This window comes from Setaria viridis, chromosome 1, assembly GCF_005286985.2.
Source record: "Setaria viridis chromosome 1, Setaria_viridis_v4.0, whole genome shotgun sequence".
Taxonomy (NCBI): Eukaryota; Viridiplantae; Streptophyta; class Magnoliopsida; order Poales; family Poaceae; genus Setaria; species Setaria viridis.
In genome coordinates this window covers 41,064,763-41,090,814 of record NC_048263.2, presented here as the reverse complement: position 1 = coordinate 41,090,814, position 26,052 = coordinate 41,064,763, and the positions used below count along the sequence as shown (strand labels likewise).

General features: G+C 46.2%; 5 protein-coding genes across 5 annotated transcripts; 3 read left to right on the top strand and 2 right to left on the bottom strand.

Annotated features, from left to right (window-relative positions):
- Nucleotides 1-11: 11 nt before the first annotated feature.
- On the top strand, nucleotides 12-3,413 carry LOC117841635 (AT-hook motif nuclear-localized protein 1). Its single transcript, XM_034722086.2, has 5 exons — nucleotides 12-212; nucleotides 1,060-1,127; nucleotides 2,053-2,184; nucleotides 2,504-2,662; nucleotides 2,870-3,413. Exons 1-5 carry the CDS (start codon nucleotides 191-193, stop codon nucleotides 3,080-3,082), a joined length of 594 nt encoding a protein of 197 aa, XP_034577977.1. The 5' UTR covers nucleotides 12-190; the 3' UTR covers nucleotides 3,083-3,413.
- Nucleotides 3,414-9,114: 5,701 nt separating this feature from the next.
- Nucleotides 9,115-10,844, top strand: LOC117841633 (zinc finger protein ZAT5). The gene has a single exon (XM_034722084.2). The coding sequence runs from the start codon at nucleotides 9,481-9,483 to the stop codon at nucleotides 10,519-10,521; it is 1,041 nt and encodes a 346-aa protein (XP_034577975.1). The 5' UTR covers nucleotides 9,115-9,480; the 3' UTR covers nucleotides 10,522-10,844.
- Nucleotides 10,845-15,386: 4,542 nt separating this feature from the next.
- LOC117841631 (uncharacterized) lies at nucleotides 15,387-20,915 on the bottom strand. The gene is made up of 6 exons (XM_034722082.2): nucleotides 20,493-20,915; nucleotides 16,757-19,564; nucleotides 16,507-16,560; nucleotides 16,027-16,353; nucleotides 15,765-15,898; nucleotides 15,387-15,670 (listed from the first exon to the last, which is right to left on the bottom strand). The coding sequence occupies exons 1-4, from the start codon at nucleotides 20,868-20,870 to the stop codon at nucleotides 16,093-16,095; spliced, it is 3,501 nt and encodes a 1,166-aa protein (XP_034577973.1). The 5' UTR covers nucleotides 20,871-20,915; the 3' UTR covers nucleotides 15,387-15,670; nucleotides 15,765-15,898; nucleotides 16,027-16,092.
- Nucleotides 20,916-21,254: 339 nt separating this feature from the next.
- On the top strand, nucleotides 21,255-23,826 carry LOC117841634 (uncharacterized). Its single transcript, XM_034722085.2, has 4 exons — nucleotides 21,255-21,415; nucleotides 21,496-21,573; nucleotides 23,197-23,292; nucleotides 23,599-23,826. The coding sequence occupies exons 1-4, from the start codon at nucleotides 21,413-21,415 to the stop codon at nucleotides 23,665-23,667; spliced, it is 246 nt and encodes an 81-aa protein (XP_034577976.1). The 5' UTR covers nucleotides 21,255-21,412; the 3' UTR covers nucleotides 23,668-23,826.
- Nucleotides 23,756-25,898, bottom strand: LOC117841632 (nicotinate N-methyltransferase 1). The gene is made up of 3 exons (XM_034722083.2): nucleotides 24,982-25,898; nucleotides 24,334-24,398; nucleotides 23,756-24,244 (listed from the first exon to the last, which is right to left on the bottom strand). The coding sequence occupies exons 1-3, from the start codon at nucleotides 25,682-25,684 to the stop codon at nucleotides 23,939-23,941; spliced, it is 1,074 nt and encodes a 357-aa protein (XP_034577974.1). The 5' UTR covers nucleotides 25,685-25,898; the 3' UTR covers nucleotides 23,756-23,938.
- Between the last annotated feature and the right edge of the window lie 154 nt (nucleotides 25,899-26,052).

Below are 26,052 nucleotides of genomic sequence, written 5' to 3'. Positions count from 1 at the left end.
TATAGGTCTGATGGGGCGGTGACTCTCGGGTTATTGCCCATTTCATCATCAACGCTTCACTTGTCGAACTCGGGGTGGGAACCATGGTCAGCACACCAAGTTCAGGATTTGGGTCAGGGGATCAGGGGGTTCAGGCTCTGGTGCCCCTTGAGAGAAACACGGCAGAGGATGACCACCTGGCTCTGGGAAGATGCAACAGTTGGCTTCGCTTGGTGAGTTCCTTCAGCCTTGTAATTTCACTCGCATATCCTATGCTTTATGATAATTGAGTTATCTATTAAAAGAAATGTATTAGGCAATTATGGGTAAAGTTTGATCTCTTTAACAGCTTAACTTCTTGATCTTGATGCCATGAACTACGTAAGTGATAGCATTGCTTCTTCGTATGAATATGCTCTAGTCGCCTATTGTGTTATGTTTGACCTTCTTTGAATACAGCCACATTGTATAATGTGCTGTTAAGAGAACCTGTGGACTTTGCCTATACATTTTGTTGAGTATCTGGATCAATTCTGAACAATGTGCTCTGTTATACCTGTGCTCTTAGTTTGTTTCTTGCATTACATCCTACTACTTGCCCTTCCCATGATTTATAGGTTGTTACTCACATACTGTCCTCTACCTCTGGAATGTATAACTGCCATCAAGTGTCTTTCTAATTTTTCCTTGCTATATAAAGGGGGGGGGGGGGGTCGACTGGGAGAAGGTTGAGCTGCTTCTATAATCCCCACCACGGTCGAGTTTTTTTTTTGAATTGCAATGGGTAACTGGGTATTGACATTTCTTTAAGTGTCTTCCTTATTTTTCCTTACTAAAGTGAGATTATAAATTGGAGGTTCTTGAATTGACTGGTGGCTCAGTTATGTTAAGCAAGCACTGTGTCTTTTGCTTCCTTGGTTGTTCCCTGGACAAAAATAAAGAAATGGACCATTTGCCTAACTAGTTTTTCTTCTGTATCCCCTTACTTTGTAGAGGGAGGCATTTTTCTTATTTTATATGCACGAACTGATGAGTTTGTTATTGTTCTTATCTGATGAAACTCTATTTTGTCTTCTTTAGGAAAGTGGTTTCTTGGCTCTGTTGGAACAGGTTTTACTCCTCATGTGATTATTATTCAACCAGGAGAGGTAAGTTAGAATTATCAGTAACTGATGCCTATTGTTTCCAAAAGTAGTTTTGTTTGCTCTGTCTGTTGATTATGTACTAGTGTTCAGTGGGACCTGTTTCCTTAGTGTCACGAGTGATGCTTGTTTGCATCGGACGCTGCAGATTACCTTCAAACTGTTTTTTTTTGTTTACCCAGTATGCGTATCCATTCAATTTCCTTATGTAATAATGTTAATCTTATATATGAGGTGTCTGAATAGGCAATGGCATATGAACCTATATGTATTGTAGCAAACTCTCTTTGGTGATCAGTACAGTTTGTTGTGTTTAAATTCACTGGTGGCATTTATTGGCTTCTATTACCGCTATGCATTAAGCTACAGGCATTTTGCTAGCTGTCAAATGAGCAATATCATTGATACATGAACAGGTTGTAACATGGGATGGTCGCAGCTGCATTAGCATCATTGTTACATTGCGCAAGCTAACTGCTCTAGATGGTTATACGCACTGATGATGCATTACTAGCATTGTGCCCTCAAAAGTTACTTGATGTGGCACTAGAATAGATTTTATTATCGTGGCAATTAATACTCCTAATGACTTAATCCAAGTAAATCCTCTATCCTTGCGAACCGATGCGCTTATGCTTTTCTTTTCAAAAACGAAAAACTTTTGCGCTTACAAGGTTCGGCTCAAGCTTGCTTGCCGAACTCAAATTGAAAGGGAAGTTTGACTTTCTGGGTTTTCTAATTGAGAATAATCTTTTTCATATTGTTTTTGTTGTGACCTGGTCAGAACAATGCCACTTGTTACCTTTGGTAAATTCCAACCTTGGGGGGCGCCAACTACTCGACAGGCAAAATTAGAGCTTGGCTGTTTCAGGAAATACTAAATAGTTTATTATTGTTGAATAGCCCAATTATAGCTTTCTTATCTGTGCAGGATGTTGCTGCCAGGATAATGGCCTTTTCACAACAAGGCCCAAGGGCAGTGTGCATCATTTCAGCAACTGGAGCTGTTTCTACAGCAACCCTTCATCAGGATTCAGACTCTGGTGGTGTGGTTACATATGAGGTATGTTGCTGTTGGTTATCATTTGCGCCAAACTACTGCATGCATGCATTTTTATCTTCTCCTGTTGTACATTTGAATATAAATATCTGCCCACTGCAAATTAAACAAAGTATTTAATGTTGGCATTTGCCTGCATAGTCAGATTGCTTTCGTGTCAGATCTAAAACTGTTGCTGTGAAAGGAAAAGAACGTGAAATGGAGAACCGGTTTTCATGCCTTTTTTTTCCCAGTTCATTTCGAGTTTGCAGTGCTGATCCAGAGAAAAGTCATTTTATTCTCATTTAGCTTATGCTCTTATGCTTTACTGTTGTTTTTGCAGGGTCGATTTGAGATCCTGTGCCTTTCTGGGTCATACTTGGTGCTGGATGATGGTGGCACCCGGACCCGAAGTGGAGGGCTATGCATAGCTTTATGTGGCCCTGACCACAGGGTTATGGGTGGCAGTGTAGGTGGAGTCCTGACAGCTGGGACAGTTCAGGTGATTGCTGCTTGCTGGTTTTGTGTGATAAATCCTCTGATGTTTTGTGAGCTAGTATGAATATGTTGTCATAATTTTGATGTCATATGGTTTGTTTGCTATCTCAACTGAGTAAAAAAAAGAAGCACGGGCACCATCCTTTTTGTGTTCTGCACCAGTTTCTTCGCCCACAAGTTTGTCTTGATCATTGTTTTTGCATTGGTGCAGGTGATAGTGGGGAGCCTCATGTATGGCGGTTCGAAGAAAAACAAAGCTAAAGCCGAGCTAGACATGGAGCACGAGGAGGTGAATGCTGGCGAGGCTGCAATGGCGTTGCCAGAGCACAACATGCCCCGTCACGCGATGAGCGGATGGGCCTCCTGGCATGATGAGGCAGATGGACTTGAGGACCTCAAACATCGATATCAACTCGATCCGTGAGTAGGTTGGGTAAGGCGGGTGGGAAGAGCTGAGCTGAGGTCACAGGCACAGCATATGCATGCACTAACTTCCCTCCAGGTGCGAGAAGAGTTGTCGTGGTTGCTGTGTTAATTAGGAACCCCACATATATATCACATAAATGGTGAAATTATTATGGTGTAGTACTAGTACTTGGATGCTGCTGTGTGAGATAATGCATTCTATGTATGCTTGGAGAAGAGTGGATATTGAGGTGGTGGTTTAGTTCTCGTTCCTACTGTGGATGCATTGACGAATCTCTGTGTAAGGAATGGGAATCCTGCACGAGAGAATCGTGTTTTGATTTGATCTAGTCTCTGTGTAAAAGAGGAGTGGCCAACAAAGAATGTCGTGCATGTGCTTGTGGTCGTCAAAAAGGAGGAACATGTATCTGCATGTCCACCTGGCTGCAAGGAGTTTTGGTGCACAAGGAAAAAATAGGTAAACGCGTTTGTTCAGGCATTTTGAGACCTAATGTTGAATCGAATTTCAAGGGACACGAGTTCCCATTCCGTGGAAAACTGGAAACCATCCTGCGATCTGTGGTGGCACGCATGGAAGCATGCAAAATCCAAATCTGAATCACACCACTTCGGAAAGGGATCACCAAAATATACGTCAAGCTGGACTAGTTCTCAAGTTTTTTTCCCCAGTTTACAGAGTATAAGTTATTTTCAATACTTCATGTGTAACAGCCTGAACTAGCACAGTAGAAAGTAAACCTGTGCAAGGACAGGAATCTCACCTCGTCCCGATTATTCATGACTTGTGCTGTCCCAAAGGAGGGTATGTGGGTGGAATGGCCCAAAGGAGGTGGAGGTATGTGGTGGGCCATCGTGTTGGGCCGATTGGTGGGCTCGAATGGATGTGCGACTAGATGCATGGCATGATTGTTCTCGCGGTTCTTCTTATCTACTAAGAAGAAATCGAGGGATGATGATCATAAAAATGAAAGAATCATGATGGTGATGATGATAAACCCATGTTACTGATAACCCCCTTCTTTAATTAGCTGGGCCTGGAAGAGTTTGGACAGACAGATGATAAATGATGAAACTAGTAAGCACATCAGATAAACTAAATGCTCCTTTTTCAGATGTGTGAATGAAATCAACTACCTCTTCTTCTTCTAATCATGTAATGCAAGTATGCAACAAACTGGCCGAGAACACATGCTATTTTTTCCCTTAAAAGAACGAACACTTGTTAACTTGGGAGAAAAAGGGTAAATAAAACAGGTGAGATCCTGGAGCAGGTAGGCAGCCAGAGGCCACAGGTTGAGGACGAGGAGCAGACGCAGGCAGCACCACTCAGTCACTGAGACTCAACTAAGACAAAACGGAAAAGGCATGTCATACATATCTGAATTTGGTGGCGCAGCATCGGCCAGCAACTCAGAAAACAGCAATATCCTCTCCTCTAGCTTAGTTAGTGCACGTAGCAGACTTTTTCCCTGTCCTAGCTGATAGTGATATCAATTGGGTCGTGGCTGAGCCTTCCTGTCTGTCCTAGCAATGACTTGAAATCAAGAAGGACATCTCTCATCTTTCTTTGACTACCATACATCACATGAGTAGTCTCACAGAAATAAAAAAACAAACAAATTAAATAGATGGTTTCTTCTTCCTCTCTCTGACTGAGTATCGCAAATTATTCATAAAAAGAAAAGAATCATGTCATATGATTATCATAGGATACAGGTGTCAAACGAGTAGGGGGATGTAAAGGGAGTGGTGGTGGTGGTCACGGGAGTGATATGAGTGCCACTCAAGTCGATCATCCTCTGCTTTGCTTTGCTTTGCTTTTGAGTGCACAAGATGCATGGACATGCATGCTGCTCACACTCTACTTGCTTGCCTTGCAGAGAGTGAGTGAGTGTGGAGGATCGGTTGCAGCGTCGCCGTCAGGGAACGCCCCTCTCCTCTCCAGACAGAGTGACAGACGTACCGAGACGGATGGAATACGGTGCGGTGCCGGCGCCTCCCGTTCACAGGCTCGGCTGCGTCGTCTTTGATTGCTGCTTTCCTTGGAAGCTCATCTCCACTAGTGCGTCTGCTTGGCTCTGGGCGCTGCAACCCGTTGCTGTCCCTCATCACTTTCTCAGTCCCTTTGCCTTGCAAAAATGCAAACAAATCCATCAGCTGCTGCTACCACTGGCTGCCCTGGCACTTATCAGCTCCGATGCGATCCCTGGTGGCACACAGCCACTTCACTAGCTCATCAGCTGCAGCCTGCAGCGAGTGACACTCTTATCTAGCTAGTGGCTGCTGACTGACTGAGGCACTGAGGAGCATGTGTGGACGCATGACACCCTCTGGTTTTTCTGTGGCCACTGAAATCATCCAGCAATATAAATTCTTGAGCTTGCTGCTTGCGGATAAACATATATATACCTGTGAATCATATTCTCAGGAGTTCCGATCCACCTTGATAGCTATGAGTGGATAACTAAACTGCTATGTCATGTGGTGCGTGCAAGGACGATGAAGATTAGAATTTCTCTAGCTACAGCTACCAACTCTCAAGAACTGCAGGTATATCACTCCAGGCAGGGTCCAGTCTCCAAATTGATCATCAAAGGCATGCCCAACTCTCCCTTTTCCTTGCGACGATGTAGCTGGAGATGAAGATAGTATAGCATTGGTACTTTCGGTTGGCAGATGTGCACGGCAGCATATGATAAGCGTGCGACCAAGGCTATAAAGGGACTGCATAGCCGCCAGAGTTGCCAAATTTGGAAGCATGGTTTAGGTTGGAGCTGAAAGTAGGCCATACATCAGGTTCATTGATCCATCGTTTTCAGTAACCAACTTGCCTGCCACTGCAATGCTTTGGCCGGTGGTCGCCCAACTAATTGTAGTGGTTAGGCGCCTTGGTGAAAAATCTGAATTCATAATTATCTCCATGCATGGACCATAAACAGATATAGTACTAGTAATGTTCACTGTCTGAACCTCTGAAGAATGCCAACTTGTATGCTCAAAAGGGTAACCATGCGAGTGGTGGTCGTTTTAGCAACTACCTTTCCAGAAAGAAGAAAGTGAGAAAAAGAAAGGCCACAAATTTTTCATCTCTACTAGCAGTCGCAGATGGTATTCATTTCGTGCCGTGATCAGGGGCCCCACAGTTGAGGGAGAGAGATCTTGCCTGCAGTTTCTTTTTTTGTGGAATCTGTTTTCTCAGTGTACGTTCTTGGATAAGACTACCGGCACGTACTGCGACTAGAGAGCATGGATAAGTTGTTATTTTTGGAATCAATCATTTTTATTCTCTTTGCCGATATATTTTCCCATGTCAGTTTTTGCACATCCGGTAAATTACTGGCCGGAGTTTACATGGTCATCAGGGAGGTGCTAGTAAGTTGACCAAATTAACAACTAAGGCAAGTTTGATATGATTGGCTTTCTAGCAGTGTCGTCACCGGCCGCTGACTAGTTTATTTCGTGAAGCATGCATGCATTCATGCTTGCAACTTTGAAGATCATTAGAATATCTTTATATATATGTGGTGATGGATGGATGAATATATAGCTAGGTAGATGCATGACTTGTGACAAGGAACAAGAGATGATTCTGGCACATGCATGCCTGGTTGCAGTTGCAGGAGGAGGAATAATCAGGTTGCCTTGTTGCCGGCTTCCTCTGCCCACGCACCACCAACCAATCAGTGCTTGCTAGCTACTGCCTTGAGGTTGCCCATGACCATGAGAAAAGCCAGACTTGCACTTCTTGCACTTGCCACACTCCTCCTCCTCCTCCTCCTCCTCTCAAGGTGCGGCTAATTAAATTTGTCAACAAGAGCTAGCTAGCCTGGGCCACTTGCCTGTTGATCATGCATGCAACGCAATGCAACTCCATCCATGCATCAGCAAGGCAGGCATAACCTCTCTCAACAAGGCTTGAATATTCTCATCAACATTAGGTTATATGTCCTCACATCTACACGTACTACTTGTAATCTTGATCATATTTTTTAATGTGGACCTGCAGAGCAGAGAGATGGTGCCTTAGTGGCATGTCGTACTTGGTCTGGTACTGCAGGTGGCCTGCTGGGGGATCGGATTACACACACACACACACACACACACACACATAGTAGGAAACTAAAACATTTGTTATTCCCAATCGTCTTAATCTGGGTTAATGATAATGAATCTAGCACAGCTGATCATCACACTCAGAGTGCAGTGGGTGCATGTTCTGGCTGCTAGGAGAGAGATGGACTGGATGCACCAAAAATAATTAGTTATAATGAATAGGATATAGGATCCTTAAAGCTAGGGTTCTCCGCATGAGGGACAACTTGGCTGATTGCTAATCATAGGCAGGATCATGGCAAGCTAGCTATCTCAAGGGTCCCACTCACCTTTAGGTTAGTTGGTGCAGATATAGTACATACATGAAGCTCAAGTATATATGAATGGCAAAGGAATAAACATTTGGGATTGCAGTGCAAGTGAGTGACCTGATCAGTGTGTACATGTGTCATGTGTGTGCATGTTTGGGTACTGAGAGACGATCTAGCTATCCAGCTGCTTGCAGTAGTGATGATTATTGTTAGTGAAGTTAATCAAGGGACTAGCTTAATCAATTGATTAGCAATGGCAGCTACCATTCATTTCCATGTGATGGATGGATGCCTTACATACTTGCCCCCACCTCGCCCGCCATGCCACCCAATATTAATTGTTTTTATTAAGCTACTAAAGGCTTGGCTTCCTCCTTCCCTGCTAGCTTAATTGTCAGCTTAGTGGTAGCTTATTGTTGCCCCCCACACACAACAAGGGAAATAGCACATCTTCCTCATCCATCGTTGACTCACTATCTCTCACAAGTCATAACACACCATGCAAGGACTTATCTTCCGCTTTGCTTTGCGAGGAACATAACTAATAATAATGTAATGAAATTTTGGTGTCAGAGATATAGATATAAAGCGTTGTATACTTAGTGATACAGAGATTTAATTTTGACATCAAATTCCTAGCTCCCAATCGAGTGAGATACAGACGGGATCGATGGGAGCAGCGGTTAGTTGAGGCCTTGAGGCAGACTGAACAGATTGCAGCTCTTTTTTTTTTCCTTGGCTTATGGCCTGGCCAGCCACTAGAAGGGACACCTGCACCACCACTACCTCACTACCTCCTGGTTTTAGTTGCCAACTGCCAAGCAAGCTAGCTGTTCACGATCAATTATCAGTTCAAAAGGAAAATAGAATAAAAGCAAAGCTGTTCATGACCATTAATTAATGGAAATTTGCAACTAATAAGGACAACTGTGTATCAATTGGCTACAGTAAGATTTTGCTAGCATTGGTTTGTTTGTTTATTATGCAAAAAATAAACCTAAAGCTGTCAAAATTGAGTAAACTAGGATCGAGCAGATGAAGATGTGTCTCTCAGAAAATGCTGCAGTCCAGAGGAAATACATATACACCGATTATGAAACGAATAGATAGTGTATTTGTGCAGGTAGTGAATCAAAATTAAAGTATGGAGAAATAAAAGGAGCATTCTTCCTGTGGTTCCAGGCTTGCAGTGTGACACCATCACCCCAGGAATCATTCATCACACCGATCCGATCCGGTCCGATCCCATGGAATATTAGAGCGAGCAGGCAGGGGCAGGGGCAGGCTAGGCTTCCTTGCTTGGCTTCTTGCTGCCTGCCAGCCAGCTGAATGCTGCTCCTATTACTCACTCCCCACTCCTGCTTGGATCCCTTTCCCTCCCCACACACCCACATACGCATTTCATCGGAATTGGAATTAACAAGGGATCGGCTAGAGATTAATTAGCTAAATTAAGGGTAGCTAGCTGTTGAATTGGTATGCATGTTTTACACATTTAGCTGGCCAAGAAATTAGGAGACGCAAGCAGAGTTAGCTATTTTTCACACTTGGTAGCGTGCGCCTTCCTTGGCCACCAATTCACCTTCCCGGCCGGCCCTCGCTTTCTCTCTCTGCAACAAGGAGCTAGCGCTTTCTGGGCCAGGTTAGTTATAAGAAAGAGCGAGGGAGATCTAGGGAGTTGGCAAGGCATCTATCCCTGCACAGAGACACACACTCCTCTGCTTCTCTCTCTAGCCTAAGCCTTGTAGCTTGCGTTGATGGTGTATTAATATACCAAAGGAAACTTCCATCCTTTCCATTGATTGTAGTGGATCGGATCCATCCTCATGCAAAAGCAAAACGCCCTCTTCTTCCTCCTCCTCCTCCTCCTCCTCCTCCTCTCCCAATCCCAATAAAAAGGCAAGCCTAGCTACACCCCACACACAACCAACTCTTCCTCTTCTCCACAATTCAGCGAGCCAGCCAGCCACTCTTCCTCTTCTCTCCCTCTCTCTCCTGCTTCCGGCCCAATCCCAATAAAAAGGCAAGCGGCATGCATACACCGGAGGCGGTGGAGGCGCCGCCGCCGCTCCTCGTCATGCCCACGTCCTCCACGGAGCACTCCGCCGGCGAGCTGGACAGGCACCACCCGCAGCCGCCCCTCACCGTCGTCAAGCGCAAGCGCACCAAGAGGCCGCGCCACCACCCGCCGGCGTCCTCCTCCGCGTCGTCCTCCGAGAGCACAACCACCGAGGAGGAGGACATGGCGCACTGCCTCATCCTCCTCGCCCAGGGAGCCGGCGGCGGCTCATCAGGGGCCCACGCCGCCGTCGACTCCAAGCATTCGCCTTCGCTTTCGCCGCCCCCGGCCGCCGCCCCGCCGGCGCCGGCGAAGAGCGAGAGGTACACCAGCCGCAAGTACACGGAAGCCGTGACTACGGCGGACGGCGTCAAAGCCGGCTTCTACGTGTACGAGTGCAAGACGTGCAACAAGTGCTTCCCCACCTTCCAGGCGCTCGGCGGCCACCGCGCGAGCCACAAGAAGCCGCGCATCGCCGGCACCGACGACGAGATCGTCCTCACCACCACCACCACCACCACCACCATAAAGCAGCAGCAGAAGCCACCGATGATGGCCACAGCGTCGCCGGCGCCGGCGCCGGCGCCTCTCCTCCAGCCTCAGACGACGATCGACGTCGCCGTCTTCCCGGACGTGACCACCGCGCTGAGCCTCAACAGCGTCGCCATGACCACCACGACAAAGCTGCGGGTGCACGAGTGCTCGATATGCGGCGCCGAGTTCGCGTCGGGGCAGGCGCTGGGCGGCCACATGCGGCGCCACCGGCCGCTCAACGCGCCGGAGCGCGCGGTCACCGCGATCGCCGCCGCCGCGGACACCACCAAGAAAGAGGCGGGGAGCGCGGGCATCAACCTGGAGCTGGACCTCAACCTGCCGGCGCCGTCCGACGAGGAAGCCCTGTCGCTGCCGGCGGCGGCGCCACCGGCCGTCGTGCTCGGCCTCGGGCAGTTCAGCAACGGCAACAAGGGTGGCCTTATGCTGACAGCCTCAGCACTGGTGGATTGCCATTATTGACATGAGAGCCGGCCATCGCTGGCCTAGCCTCATGAATTCTTTTCTTAACAACAAACACTGATTACATATTCATCTCTTCTTCTTCTTCTTCTTCTTCTTCTTCTTTTTTCTTATTTCTTCTTGGGGATGAATTCTACCATGCATCCTCAATTATACTCACAATTTATTCTTATTGGGATATAGTATTTATATCAGGGACGAAGCTGTAACTGTAATATATATACACACACACAATTGATTCTTTCAATTCTTTGGTGTAACATACTACACTGTATGTAGCGATTAACATGTAGTACATTTCATACTGTTGGTGATGGATGAAATTGGCATTGAAACTCCGGTTGCTTTGAAAGAAAAGTTTGGTAGCCACTTGGAGTGAGTGTGTGTGCACGGAGTGAGTACTGAGTAGAGCTACAGTAGAGAGCAGTGAGTGGTGGGTGTTGCCTGAAATGTGATGAAAGGGTGACAATGCCATGCCACCACTGTTTTCGTTCTCAACTTGAGAAGGGGAGGAGTGGGTGCAATGTTATGGCCTGCTACTGCTACTATCGTATCCACCTTTTCCGCATGTCCTACTAGTTCACTTCTTTTCTTAATTTTCAGTGCACAATTAATTGATGATATTGTTGTGCAGTGCATGCAATGCAGTCTCTCTATTGTGCTTTGCAAAAAAAAAAAAGGGTGCGAGCTAGGAGTCGATAGCTTTTATGAGGAGCTTTGTTGTTTGAAGCGGTGTACGTTTCCTTTTGATCGCTCGAGCTAGCTTGATTAGCTTGTGGCATTATTAATTAATAAAGTTGCTGGGCATCAGTAGATGGTGAAGTGGGCAAAGTTGGCAGCCAGAGCTGCAGTCTAGTTGCATTCCAACAAGCAAGAAATTAAGACAATTGGAAGCCGCCGCCGCTGGAATGGAATACAGTATAATGTATCCATCCATGACAAGGCAAGTGGAAGGAACATGGATGCATCAAGAATGGTGAGATGGACCTCTGCTCTCTGTTAAATTTTTTTGATTTGATATAGGCAATAAGCAGCACCTGCGATAGGAGAACGAGTACTAAATAATCTAGCTACTACTCCCCATCCTTTAACAGAGAAATTTAGTACTATAGTTTAACAGATCTCATCAAGAATGGTGAATTTAGTACTGGCAATATATCAAGGAACATATCTCATCAAGAATGGTGAGATGGGGAGTAGTAGCTATAATTTAGTACTGGCAATGCAATAATCTAGCTACTACTCCCCATCCTAAATTATAGCTCATTTTAGCTTTTTTTCTAATTCTAGGTATATAATTTTTGCTATGAATTTGGATATAGTGTTCTTAGAAAGGTCAAAACGACCTACTTACAATTTGAAATGGATGGATTATAGTGTAGCTTTCAGGCATTAATGAATGGGAGCGATTGATCGACTGAAAGCAATTCATTTTTACCATGGCATATATAGTAGTCACACCAGTTATCTTGTAAGAGAGCCGGTGGATGGCGGTGTGAATTGAAGGGAGCAGCTGCTTGCACTGGCTGCAGGAGCAGGGAAGATGGAAAAGGGAAAGGCCCGGCGGCGGCAATACTTTCCGTGACATACACTTAGGCCCCGTTTGGATCCAAGGAATTGGAATCTATTTAATGGAGTAGACTAATTTATGTTGGAATGTGGCATTCCACAACTTTCCAAAGTTTAGATATAAGCCTATCTTAAATTCATGGGGTGGGAGATGGAAATTGATTCTATAGATTATGGTTATTAGATGGAATTCAATTCTTATAGCACGCTCTTAGACTCGCTTCTCTATAGTAGAAGTGCAGCATACAAGTATCTCTCCCATATCACCAACTATATTATACAACTATATTCCACATACAATTATATTAGCTTAATTAATTTGTGTCTAAATTATGATTATTAGGATGGAATTCAATTCCAATGATCCAAACGGGGCCTTAGCTTTATTTGACGCCAAATTAATTAATCCTGGTGATCCATGAGCCAGAAGAAGGCCCGGCCAGAACACAAGATGCACACGGTGAGCATGGCATCTAGCCCCGTTTGGAACAGCTTCTCAGCCGGCTTCCCATTGAAAAAAAGCTGAGGGCGGAGCTTCTTGCAGCAGCGCTTCTCCGAAAACAGCTGCGAACCAGCTTTTCTGGCCAGCCTTTTTCAGTCCGCCATCTTCTCAGCACCCCGAAGCGGCCTCCCTCCGCCCGTCCCAACTACTTATCGACGATCACATGCATGACATGTAGGAGTAGAGTATAAAGGATAGCCTATCGTATTTGTGATGTGTGTTTTTGTGTGTGTTCTTGTAGTTCAAAAAGATATGTCGATCCAATGTTGACACAACACGCATGTAGGTATGAAATGTGAATTAGCTGACTGACACGTGATCTCTGTTTTTTTTTAGGGGGTGCCATACGACCGACTATACGAGTCAAGCGATGAGGTATCGGTGATGTACGCATACAAGCATGTTTTTAGGAGAACGGGACGTGTGGGTAACGTACGCCGCTTGCGTTGTGAACGAATTCGTTGCGATCGTACCAAGCTGTACGTTTCTGTGGTGCACGACTCCATCGACCGCCCATCCAGCGACTTATTTTTGAGGTGCTAGTGCAGTGCACGTACGCATGTCCAATCATATACATCAATTGATTAATCTCCAATAAGCTAGTCCCAGTGGATAAGCTAATCCCAATGGAACATTTCATATTGATGTTTCGTAAGCAAGAATGAAATGAAATGGTGTTTGAAACTACCTTCCTAATGTATAATTTCATGGTGTGGTTTCATAGGATCAAAATAGCATTTAATTTCATGACTCATGGAGAGGTGTTATTCGTGTACAATTAATTTTATTCAGATGAAACTGGTTTCCCTCTCTCTCTTCTTTAATTTCATGCCATGTCATTAAAAAATACTACGTGGCATACTAATTAATGAGAACGGAACCACATGAAACTCCCCTTCATATACCAATGTTTCCCAACTTTAAAAAAAGTTAATCACTCCGTAAAGAAATCTCAGGAATGACTTAATTAGACTAGAAAGACCTTGGTTTTTTAGGAAAATTATAGAGAAGACCAATAACCCTCACTCGAAAAAAGCAATCGAAAATTGTTTAGAGAGAGGGGAAACGTGGGAAGTTGGCACTGTCACATGGCTGGCCGTTAACGTCTTCTCTTCCGATAACGCACGCAGCTGAGCTGAGCTGAGCTGACTAATTGAATGTTGAGATATTAATTAATCTGGCCCATCAAGGCCGGGCTCCCCAGTTAATTCACATGTGACCAGCTTACAGTACTAATCACGGAGGTTACTTGTGGTAATCTGCAGGCTAACAGGGAGTTGCTTCTTGTTGTACCAGTATACTACTGGTATTAGGCAGGCTGAGTGAGTTGTTATTAAGTGCTGGTGGTGTGTTTATTACTAGTTTAGTGGCATCACCATGCCACCATCAGCAAAGCAAGCAACAGCAGCATGCCGGCCGGCCGGCCGGCCGGCCATCTTAGCTTGTCACCATGCGGCATCATGTGCACTGGGATCGATCGGCTCATGGCCCCCCGAATCCAGCTTGTTCATTCCGACTAACGCCCAACGGATCCAAATAGGGCGATGATAATGTAGACTTTCAACCAGCTCACTTTCCTACCTAAAGCACATGATCAGTAAGTTGACATGGATTGCCCTGGAGAACGAACGTCTCTGTCGGAAAAGCAGACACGAAAGAGCTACTATACTACCCCCTCTTAGTTTCACTTTCTTTGCTTTTTCAAACCAAGATGCATGAAGCTTAATTTAAACCAGTCTCTGAAAGAGTCCTTCAATTATATTAGGAGGAGCTAGCACTAGACAAAAATTTTCCAAGTACAGTAGTTATTGCTTTAGTTACCACATTTCTCATACGAGGTTCAAGTTTGGTAAAGGCGTCAAGGTTGAATAACCATCACATGCAGCTAGCAGGTCCTATATGCAGCAGGTACACACTACAGTGCGAGACCTGTAGCTAAACATCTAAGCCAACCTCCACATCACATCTGACCCTGCTACCTGGTTACCTAGACCCAGGGGCTACCACCATCATCACATGCTTGTGCAAGCACCAAAGATCACAGACGAAAACCCAGGTCAGATTCAGATCACATGTTTTTTTTGCTCCGAGTATTATGGGCCTTAAAACACACATGAAAGTGCACACCAGACCTGCTGAATAAATTGGACAGAGAACAGGGTACTCACCGACACTTCTTGTGAATGTATCGTTGCTTCCTGCAGAACAAAGGAACATCTGTGCCCTGTTGGTGCGGTGCCTGAACCAACCAGCTGTGTTTGCCTGCATTTACATCCACTTCCATCAATCTGCTGGTAGATCGGCCAAGCAAAAGATTAGTTAGACAGCCGCTTGGCCAAGTCCAAGCAACTCGCCTCATGCTTCCCACTGGATGGATAATGCATGGTATCAGGAGAAACACACAAGCAAGAAAGAAACTTTTCCAGCCGGCCGGGCTGCGGGCATCACCTAACCAACGTGTCACGCTTCCAACAGCCATTCTGGAATGATTCACATCACGTGGAAACGCCCGTTTTGCAGGTGAAAAAACAAAAGGCAGACCTCGATGCATCATCAACGTACACAGAGACAGGTTAGGCTCGACTGTGATCTCGTCTTCACCTTTTCGTGCCTGCCTTTACACTTGTCAAACAGGACTTGTTCATGCGTTTCCTTCCACCTCCAACATTCTCCAGTCTACCAGAGGCGGCTGCTGCCAACCAAACTTTGGTGTTATCATCTCATCTCACTTTTCAGATCCATCCTTTTTCCATGGCTGCCAGAAACTCCTGTACCGCATTCAAGAACAAGGGTATAGGTAAATCAGTCAACTTTATTGAAGGAAACCATTTCAGTGACCGATTTCTACACCACGCCATTCAGAAAATACTTTCCTTCTTTTATATTCCAAGGTCAGATTTCTTAACAAGCCTGGAAACAAAGCACCACATCAACTGACCAAAATTATTACACAGCTGAACTGAACTAATCTTAGTACAAAAATTCCCAGTCAAAGGATCTGATTGGTCCGCTGATCCTCAAGAAAACAGACCCCACATCACCAGCTAAACTTTACCTGACACCTACTCATACCATTGCCTGCATCAGTAACACATATTGTGTTTAGCAATGAACTAGTTTGCCATGTACTTGTGGTATTAAAGGTTTGAAAGTACAGAACTATCAATTGTACCTGTGTGTCAGTCTCTCTGCTTGCATATATTGTACATCATTCAGGTAGTTATCAGCCAAACCTCCATTTCCCAATGCATGAGGCACAGGAAAGGAAGCTAGACAAGTCCAGGAGTAGAAGCAAAACTAACCATCCTGCATGAATTATGCCAACAAGAGACCTATTCAATGCCTTGAGTGCTGGGGGGAAAAGGAGAACTAACAAAAATTGTGTGGTGAAGAGAACAGAGAAAAAAAGAAAGGAACAGATACTATAATCTCACCTATGGCATATCACTGCATGTGAATAGGATACGCCCAAACCAGTAAAGCTTTAGATAACATGTCTATCACTTCATAATGGTTTCTTTCTCAGTGGTGTTCCCTATCGATACAATTTGCAAAGCTGTGCCTCCAACCAGCCACGCTGTGAGCTCTGGTTGTTGCTCAAAGTGTTTGAGGGGAAATGTACTTCCCTCTTTTGTCTCAACACTATAGACAAACGGAAGCCTCATAGTAAGAAAGCTCTCAGGCGGGAGGATAACTCGACAACCAATACTGAATAATCCTTCTCGCTCATGATCAGAGACATTTGATGGTAAACATGACCCCTGATGCAAGAAGGGAAAAGGAAGCAACTACACTTAGTGATATTTTCTGTTTAAAATATCTGGGTTAAAAGAAAATTGCCTTCCCAATAACTACTCTATGGGTGAGTAAGCTAAACTACATGTTTGATGCTGAATATAGATGACTGTACTTGCCTCAAACTGTACAAGTGGGCAGCTTGCCAACAGGACAGGGAAATCAGGTGTCACCTGCGTTAATGAGAACCTAAACATTAGTAGAAGGACAAGATTACATAACAGCTTTAGACACAACAAGAAACGGGCATCGACTAAAATCCATCTTTACTTGAATCTAAAATCCTTTTTCCTGCTGTAAATTGTGAATGAGGATAGTTCATCATATCTAAATACAACATAAAACTTCAGTTTGAACATTATAACTTACAATAAAAATCCGTTGAAGTTGTGACACAGCACCAGCAAACTTTACATCTTGGTGTTCCTTCCTTTCTGACATCTTACAATGTGGACAGTGCATATATATTGGCAAGTTTCTATTCATGAGTGAAAATGCTTCTCCACCATCATCAACTGCAATGCTTCGAAAATAATGCTCCCCCCTTTTGTCATTCTGTAGATCTGAAAGCCAAGGAGAAGGCTGTGAGGTCTCTGCATTAACCCTTATTTGCATTGATTGCTGCTGGCTATTTCTCCCTGATAATTCTAGTGGCTTGCTGTTTTTTCGTCCATTGTTTATGTCCACTGTAGATGCTGTCAAACTGGAAGCATTTAGGAGCAGCTTTTGTGCATGCTTGCTTTCTGCTTCTTTGTTTACATATGGTCTTTGATACTGCAAACAGGAAGAATCAATCTCCTTCATATGTTTCTCTGACAGTAAGAAACGATGCCCATAGGGACACTCATGCTCAAATCCAACATACACAACAAACTGCTGTATCGGTTGATTAGTTTCTCTAGTCTCATTTCCAACAATCACAGGTCCTATATTGCTCCCTATCTGAAAAAAGGGCCTCCCATCAGCACTTTCACTGCTCTTGTTTCTGCTCACTTTTGCAGGTTCACTTTCAGCTAGAGGCACTTGGCTGAGAGCCACGTGACCTCGGCCATTAGTCTGATCTGCTATATTCATTTGCCGCTCATCTTTTCGACCACCAGGTTTTGGTGGCCTCATTTGTTGAAGAGCAGGAAACTCAGAATCTTTTGTGGTGGTGCCAGCAACAACTTCAGCAAAGGGCTTTTTCATAGTAAAATTTGGAAGACCTTTACCAAAATTAATACCAGAGTTGCTCATTGATTCCATTTCAGGTTGTTTTCCAGTATTTTCAAGCTTTGCAGATTTAATTTGTGGTGTAACTTGGGTTACAGCAGATTTCACTTCACCAGTGACTACTGGGGGAGTCTGAGGGTTAGTACTAGATCTTGTGGATGAAGTAACAGTATTAGAACGATTGCCATTTCTAACTTGTCCCTTACCAACAGATATCATCCACCTTAAAAGATACCTCTCTTTGGGGCTAAAGCCACTTTGGAGCAACCCTTTTGTTGGCTTGTAATATCTTGCTCCTCCGAGTCGCACCAAACGCCAAGAGGATACTGAAAACGAGCCAGCATCGCGACCTCTTGGAAGCACAAGCGTAGGCAGTAGATCTTCGCAATTAGAGAAACAATTAAAAGACACGTTGGCTGTCTGAAAGTCAAAAGGATCATCTCTAAGGCGACGTGACCGGCCACAGGCACACGCATGGAGGAAGACATATCCACTAGAATGTTGCTCTACTGCATCTGATGAAGAGAAATCGACATGCCTCCGGTGCTTGCATGGTCTGCCAGTTAGACTAACAGCATCACATTGCTGCCTTCCAGATTCCCATATTGTCCGGCACTCATCTTCCAGCTTCTTTGAGAATACCCTGACGGCTGGTCCTTTAACCATTGAGCAAAAGGATCGCAATGCCTTCTGTAGCTGCACTTCATGTGTGCTGGTGGGGTAAAAGGCAGGTAAACCTTTCAGGTACATCTCCTTAGCAGCTGGAAGCACCCTTTGGCACCATGATGAAGAAAATTTCATGTTCAACCCATTATTGCTTTCCAAGCAAGATAATGTGATGTCAATAGCATTAGATCCTCCAGCGGGAAGTTGGTCATTTTTCTCACCAGGACTTGTATGAGTCTTGCTTTCAGACAAACCACTCAGTGTATTTCTTCCACTAAGCAGAGCAGTGAGAATAGAGGTACTTATGGATAGCCATTTATCAAAACTAGGGAGATCAGGAGCATTAACTGGTTTCCCAGCTGCAGCTGACACTGCTGCTGCTGCTGCTGCAGCAGCCACCATGCCAACACCAGCAACAGACCCGGCAGTCGCATTGCTTGAATATCCCCCTCTCCCTCTCAGTGCATCAGACTGCCGGAATATAAAGTCCTTGATTAACTGAGAGTCATCATGGTTTGTTGGGTGGTAGTTGTTTTCCAGTGAAAGAATATCCAGTGGTGATTTGGAGCTGAAAGAATCTTCAAACAATCCTGCAATGATGTCTAGTGGCTCTTGTTTCTTATTGATAGACCGTTCCAACAGTGCAACAACCCTCGAGGTATCAAGTGAGAACAAGGGTACATGATGACTCATGTTATTTACACCCCTCGGACCAATATGTCCTGGCTCCATGCCAGCAAGCACCCTACACTTCTTGAGCAAGACACGAATCTGTCCCTCTAATGAGGAATGCAACTTTTTGCCTGAACTACTCTCAGATTTGTTTGCTGCCCGGGCAAGCATAACCACTGAACCAGAACCTTTTGAAGCTGAGCTTTGTTTTGATGATCCATCAGAGGTAGAACCCTGATTTGATGAAAATGTGTCACCGATATCATCTAAACTTGTGGCAGCACTTGAAACATCAACAGTATCATCCTCAAAGACAAAGAGCAATACAGGAATGCATTGGCCTGGCAATACAGAAGGATTTGAAGTGGTTCCGGACATAAGTGAGATGGCTGAGGACTGACGACCAGAGTGACCTCCACGACGTGCTGGAGGGGAGATGGAGGAAGCCCTGTGGGTTGCTCGTGTTGGGGTGTCAGAGGCAACAGTTTTGGCAGGCATTGCAGCTGCTAGCAGTGACTTCACGAATGGAGCGAAAGCATGCTTTGAAGATTGCAGCAGCCGGAATTTCTTTAAGGTTTGTGTGTCAAATCTGAAGCCTTCTTGCAGAAATATAACTATGTGGCAGACCTAGAATTTTGCAAAGTAAATCCAAATCAATCCTCATCCTTGTTGTCAATGAAATCAAAGAAACAAAACCATAGACATTTGGGCAGTCAAAGGCATCAATTATTCTAGAAATATGACAATGAAGTATATGATAAGAGAACCAGACATTAGCCATATTTAAACACAGGCAAGCAACACTCTACAAGTTTAGCTCTAAGATGCCAATTCACCAAGAGGCAATAAATTGTTGAAGGAAAAAAAAAAGCAATAAAGCTAAGCTGATAAGCTCGAAGTAACCATTATAATACAGTCTGAGAATGGAGGAAAAACCAGCAGATAACTTTACAATAAAATGTAGTTCGTCAAACAATGTCAATGCAATACAAATTGTATAAGAACACACAAAAAGCACCAACCTTCTGTAATCTATATCTACATATATCTCCTGTCAAAAAACATATTATAAAGAGAAACTGGGAATAGGTGCGCTAATAGCCATGATGAAGCAATAGATTAATTTTTTTTTTCTGATCAGATAAACACATAGAAACACCATCATGATTTGGCCAGTAAATGACCAATCAAGCAATTTGAAATCCACTAGCATATTATGCATTGCATTTTGTTGTTTATAGAAATAAAATGGTAAAGCTATATTTTCCATTACTGCGTTACACTACTTTATGCTAACTAATGGCAGTTATCAGAAGCATGTGTATAAACCTATGAAATTTTAACCCAAGGCAACAAAACGGCATCCTCGAGGTGTCCAGCTTTTTTCAGTGCGTCAACAACTATCTGCCATGATCCAGTAGAACAGGATGATCTTATACATAGGGACGAATCAGGGGAAGCTCTGGCCTTCGCTTCACAGTTACTAGATTAGCATGATAAATAGCATCTACTAATGTGTATAATGAGCAAAAGCACGGTAAGAATCCGAACTCACAGAGAACATGAAGAGCATCTCCGGCAGCTCCCCGGCGCCGCCAATTCCTCCCGTCTCCATCGGTGTGGGCGGATGCGTGAGGTGCAGGAACACCATCCTCTTGTCGCCGTCGCGGTGGTACCTGACGCTCCCGGCGAGGCTCCGCGCCGAGCCGCCCGGGGAGAAGACGTGGGCGTCGAGGATCCGGTCCGCGAGGCAGGCGGTCCCCGCGGCGCCCACGAAGCCGACGGCGACGACGCCGTCGTGGGAGGCCGCGCCGGCGCCGGGAACGGCGGAGGGCGCGGAGGAGGGGTTCGGGGAGGCTGGCAGAGGATTTCGGGAGAGGACGCGGACGGCGGCGGATGGGGTCGCCGGAGGAGGAGGAGGCGGCGGCTCCATCGCCGGCGGCGAGGCGGAGGTCGCGCTTCCCACTGACTCGGCTTGTTGTCTGTCTAAGCGTGGTTTGGCTGGGGGGGGTTTGATTAAAAGCTTCTGAGGAGGAATTGGGTGGGCCTTTTCTGTTGGGCCGAATTGGGTGCTGCATTGAACAGAGAGGATGATGATGGCTCCGGCCCATTCCACTTGATGCTGCTGCTGGTGATGCTGCCGCTGCTGAAGCCACTGGACTGCAAAAGGATGGCCCGCGCGCAGCCGCCGTCGCCACCAACCACCAGAAGGAAAGAAGCCCACAAGCCAGCCTAGGCCTAACAGATGATGATCCAGCAGAGTGGGCTGAGTGGGCTCACTGCTCTTCTTGCTTGTCTTCTCTTTTGTTCCCCAACCGCATCCGTATCGGCGACTTCCATTCCATTCCATCCACACCTAGACGACGACGAGGAGGGGGAGGAGACGAGCGGAGCAAGCATCAAGGTAAAGAAGAAGAAGAAGAAGATCCAGGAGACAGAAGATCCATCCACCCCGCTGCCGACCGATCTGACGATATGGTGAGCTTTAGCTGAATCGCCCTTCGTTTCCCCCACAAATTCTCAACCCCCTAACGGATCGGACGGTGCCATGGATGTAGGTCTGCGTCGCGTGCCTGCTGCCCCTCTTCCTGATCCCGGTGGTCAACGCCCTCCCCTACCTCTTCGATCTCATCCTCGTATGTTACCATCCAAATCCCCAGCTACTTCTCCCCTTTGTTTCTACCTACTACTCATCTGTTCGATCGATTCCGCAGCTTATGCTTATTCCTCTCTATCCATTTATTGTGCCGGATTCCTTTCTGATTTAATTTATGTAATCTGCTACCCTGTCTCGGTTCATAAGCTGCAACCACAGTTTGTCTAGGACTCGACGATTCCTTGGAGCAAGCCGGATTTCTTTCTCAATTCGGTTGCGATTTCTAGGACTATTATCACAGTTGCTTACCAGCAATTCGTGCCCACCAAAGTTTCGGTCGTCTCCTTTGACCCTTAAACAAATTTCCCAGTCATGGGTACTTGCATAGCCGCAATAACCCAAATCTACTAAATTACAAGTGACACCTAACCTAGCTACAGTTGAGAATTATCACGCTCACAAGGATTACAGAGAAACATAGTGGTGATCCTGATCATGATATGCGACTGTGTGTTATGTTTCCTGTGCAGTGTACATTCAACAGGCACGCTTTGGAAAACTAGTACTAATAATTGAGGAAAAAGTCTACATAACCCCCTCACCTATTGCAAGTGGACTACTTAACCCCCCAAACTATAAAACCAGATATTGTACCCCCTCAACTTCACAAAACCGTTCAAATGACCCCTAAGGTGGTGGCCCTGTCCAGCTGTGAGGTCGAGTACATCGCTGCTTCTTCCGTTTCGACTCAGGCTCTCTGGCTCGCTCGGCTGCTCGGTGATCTTTTTGGCAAGGACGCTGAAGCAGTGGAGCTCAGGGTGGACAGCAAGTTCGCTCTGGCTCTGGCAAAGAATCCCGTCTTCCACGAGCGAAGCAAGCACATCATAGTGAAGTACCACTTCATCCGAGGTTGCTTGGAGGAAGGGAGTGTCAGGGCGAACTACATCAACACCAAGGATCAACTCGCCGACCTTCTTACCAAGTCCCTTGGAAGGATCAAGTTTCAGGAACTTTGCTCTAGGATTAGGATGGTCCAATTGCCGCTCAAGACACGCAAGACTTAGGGGGAGATTGATAGACTAAGTCATGTGTGTGCTATTTATCTATCTATATGCCTATATGCACTTTATCTACTTAGATGCTCTTTAGATGCTTTACTTAGCTTCTAAGCCATCTACCCATTGTTGGCCTATATGTACCCTAAAGACCCCTTTGTGGGAGTGGTTAATGAGAAAGTGATCTATTGGGCCAACACCATTATCCCTAGGGAGACGGAAGTTGATTTTCAGAGAAGAATTTGGTCTCATCTTGCATAGGGCCAAACCATCCCTGAAAATGGAGTTGGAATCCTGGTTTTGTAATTTCCGATAAATGATTTCTTTCTCCTTTTCTCTTTGGGCCTAAGGCCTTGTAACCTGTATATATTTTTTACACCATATAATGAAAAATACCAGTAGGGGCCTCCCCAGCTGTTCGCTTAAAAAAAAAAAGTACATCTACTCTATCAATCAAAACTGACAGTGTTGCTCTTGCTAACTGCATAAAAGGCTCGTAGTTTTACATGCAAACATTTTACAATACCGATGAAAAGGATTTCCGTTCTCTACTAATATTCTGTTGCTCACACGTGGAAACTGATTTGTTGCCTTGAATTATAATCCAGAGAAAGGTGTATCGGCTATTTGGATGGGAATACAGGAGACCTGAGAGAGCCCCACCTGCCTGTCCTTACAAACCTGCTGCTCAGAAGAACGATGAAGTAAGGCTACATGCTCATGCTACTCTTCTGACCATTAGCTGTTGCAAAATGCATGCTGGTTCGCAACTGCTAATTTTGGCCTCCAGATTATTCAAGGAATTAACAAACTATCGCAGACACCTCGCTATTTATTGCTTCTCGTCAAAGACATACAATTTACTTGTTACATCACTACTAGACCCATGGGTATTATCCTTGAGTTGCACGTATCATTCTGCTGAAGGGACTTGAGAACCTTAATCAGTCGCCATCTATTATCTGCTTGGTTTAGCTCTGAATTGCTTATTGTGCACTCTGTCTTTGCAGGGTGCGAGTGAATCAAAACCCCTGGTTGAACCCCACGGTGCTGCTGCAGAAGATAAAAAAGAGGAATAACGCGTGTATTCACTTTCCGCTCGGGTCATGTTAACTGATGCTGCCTTAAATAGAGAGCATCCCTCTGTATCTGTCAACATTTGGTAACTAAGAAATAATTGTTGTGATGAATATATATTCGGATAATTGGTTGATGAATGTAATTGTAATCTGCTCCCACCTGCCCTTACTTTTATTTCTCATGTTACTCAACTCAACCGTGACGAGAAGAAAGAAAAGAAGAGGATCATGTTTGTTTATTTGATGAAGTTGAGAGAAGAATGCAAGTTGATCACTTGTTCTTGGTGTACTCTAGGACGGCATAGAAGGGGTCGAGGTAGATGGCGCGGAAGCCGGTGAAGCCGGCGGCGATGCCGAGGTTGCGGAACTCGTCCTCGGAGCGCTCCCTCCCCTGGGTCCGGTAGGTGGTCATGACGAAGATGTCGTTCTCGAGCAGCGCCCTGGTCCTGGTGCTGCCGTCCGTCTCCTCCGGCACCACCGGCTCGCAGGCGATGACCTTGCCGCCGTCCGGCAGCGCGCTGTAGCAGTTGCCGAGGATGGCCGTGCACTCCTCGTTGGTCCACGTCGTCAGGACCCACTGCCATTAGTTATTAGTTTTGCATTGCATTGCATGCATGCTTTGGGGGGAATTGAAGATGGAAAATGTATAGGAGGAACCTAGCTAACCTTCATGAAGATGGCATCGCCGGAGGGGATGGACTTGAACATGTCTCCACCCACATGCCGCACCCCTGCAGCGCAGCCAACATGTACAGTAGGTGATAGGAAAAGATAAAGGAGGGAAAAAAACGGCAGTGGAGGAGTATCGTATCGTATCACTTGTGCCGTATTACTTATCAAAATTCAAATTTTACAATTTTTAATCAATAATTTACTTGACAAATTTTTATTTTTACAACGTAAATTTGATATTGTTGGATTCGTAATAAACGTACTCTCCAATAATTATAACTATAAATAATATAAAATAAGATAAATGAATGGTTAAAATTAATTATAAATAATATAAAATAAGATAAATGAATGGTTAAAATCTAATTTGGAACATCGTGCCATATCACATTTTATAAACCAGAACGGACAGAGTACGAGAAAAGCGGAAAAAATGCCGGTAGGGGCGCATGGCAGACACCTCGGGCCCCACCTGCTCTTGTGACTTGTATGTCTCACCTAGCACGAGGAGACTGGGCACGTGGAGATTTGTGCAGCGTAAACGAACGGTAATAGTACAGTACTACCAGGCAACCAATGTGATGGGATGGGATCGGAACGCAGATAAGGTTATACTGCTACATGCTACTGAGTACTCCGTACCGACGATGGGCGGCGCGGCGGCGACGACGTCTGGCAGGTCGAAGTTGATCCCCTCCCTGATGGTGTCGACCCTGCGCATGATCATCTCCAGGCACGCCCCGGAGCTGCCCCCGACGTCCACCAGCGTGGCCACGCCCTCGAATCCGGCGGCGTATCCGTCCAGCAGCGCCTCCATGAAGGGCTCCGACACGCCGGTCATGGCCCGGAGCATCACCTCGTTGGCCTCCCTGTCCCTGCCGTAGTAGGCGTAGGCGGGGACGCCGGCGTTGGCGCGCGCGAACGGCTCGGGCCCCGCGGGGTCCAGCACCGCCTCGTGGAGCCGCGGCCACGCCGACACCAGCGCATCCTGGTGGTGCTGCAGCACGTAGTCGGCGTAGGACGCGCCCGACGGGCCAGACGGCACCAGGGTGCGCCCCACCGCCGTCAGCGCGAACCGCCGTGGGGACCCTGCTGACCCTCCGCCGTGCTCCGAGAAGACGCCGCGGGAGGCCAGCAGCCGGAGGAGCCGCTCCAGGACGGACGGGTCCGGGTGGCCCTCCGGGAGGAGCTCCGCGGCAGAGAGCGGGGCGTTGGCGCCGCCGGCCCACACGGCGGAGGGGACGCCGAGCCGGATGACGGCCGTCAGCGCCATGGGGACGGAGATCATGTTGGCCAGCTCCATCATGGCCAGGCGGGCCTCGGCCGAAGGCGGCGGCGGCAACATTTGGTGAGCGAGCGAGGAGACGGGACGAGATGGAAATTGGAATTGGAATGGTGGTGCGCAGCGAGCCAGCGAGCGAGAGGGGGAGGGAGGGATCTTCCTGACTGAATCACATGGCCGTTGTTGGTTTGGCCTTGGGCCATGCGGTGGCAGGCCCAGTAAACGCCATGCTGCTGTGCGCGCAAGACGCGTGCTACTTGCAGGCAGTAGATCACAGCACGGACCACGCGTGGAAAACCGGGGGGGGGGGGGGGGGGGGGGGGGGGGGGGGGGGGGGGCGCGGGCGCAAAAAAGAGTGTGACGGGCGGGTAGCTGAAACTGAAAGCTAGTACACACCACTGGATGGCATGCACGACAAACATGTCACGCAC

Bases quoted from the DNA above. Each gene is read 5' to 3' on its own strand.
- LOC117841632 (XM_034722083.2), bottom strand. From the start codon at position 25,684: ATGTTGCCGCCGCCGCCTTCGGCCGAGGCCCGCCTGGCCATGATGGAG. The intron at 24,399-24,981 runs GTACGGAGTACT...GCTGCGCTGCAG, and splicing joins CGCCGCGCCGCCCATCGTCG to GGGTGCGGCATGTGGGTGGA. The intron at 24,245-24,333 runs GTTAGCTAGGTT...AACTAATGGCAG, and splicing joins GCGATGCCATCTTCATGAAG to TGGGTCCTGACGACGTGGAC.
- LOC117841633 (XM_034722084.2), top strand. From the start codon at position 9,481: ATGCATACACCGGAGGCGGTGGAGGCGCCGCCGCCGCTCCTCGTCATG.
- LOC117841635 (XM_034722086.2), top strand. From the start codon at position 191: ATGCAACAGTTGGCTTCGCTTG. The intron at 213-1,059 runs GTGAGTTCCTTC...TGTCTTCTTTAG, and splicing joins GCAACAGTTGGCTTCGCTTG to GAAAGTGGTTTCTTGGCTCT. The intron at 2,185-2,503 runs GTATGTTGCTGT...TTGTTTTTGCAG, and splicing joins GTGGTGTGGTTACATATGAG to GGTCGATTTGAGATCCTGTG.
- LOC117841631 (XM_034722082.2), bottom strand. From the start codon at position 20,870: ATGGAGCCGCCGCCTCCTCCTCCTCCGGCGACCCCATCCGCCGCCGTC. The intron at 16,561-16,756 runs GTAAGTTATAAT...TCATTAACGCAG, and splicing joins AACTTCAACGGATTTTTATT to GTGACACCTGATTTCCCTGT. The intron at 16,354-16,506 runs GCAAGTACAGTC...TTCTTGCATCAG, and splicing joins GCCCACTTGTACAGTTTGAG to GGGTCATGTTTACCATCAAA.
- LOC117841634 (XM_034722085.2), top strand. The intron at 21,574-23,196 runs GTATGTTACCAT...ATTATAATCCAG, and splicing joins ACCTCTTCGATCTCATCCTC to AGAAAGGTGTATCGGCTATT. The intron at 23,293-23,598 runs GTAAGGCTACAT...CTGTCTTTGCAG, and splicing joins CTGCTCAGAAGAACGATGAA to GGTGCGAGTGAATCAAAACC.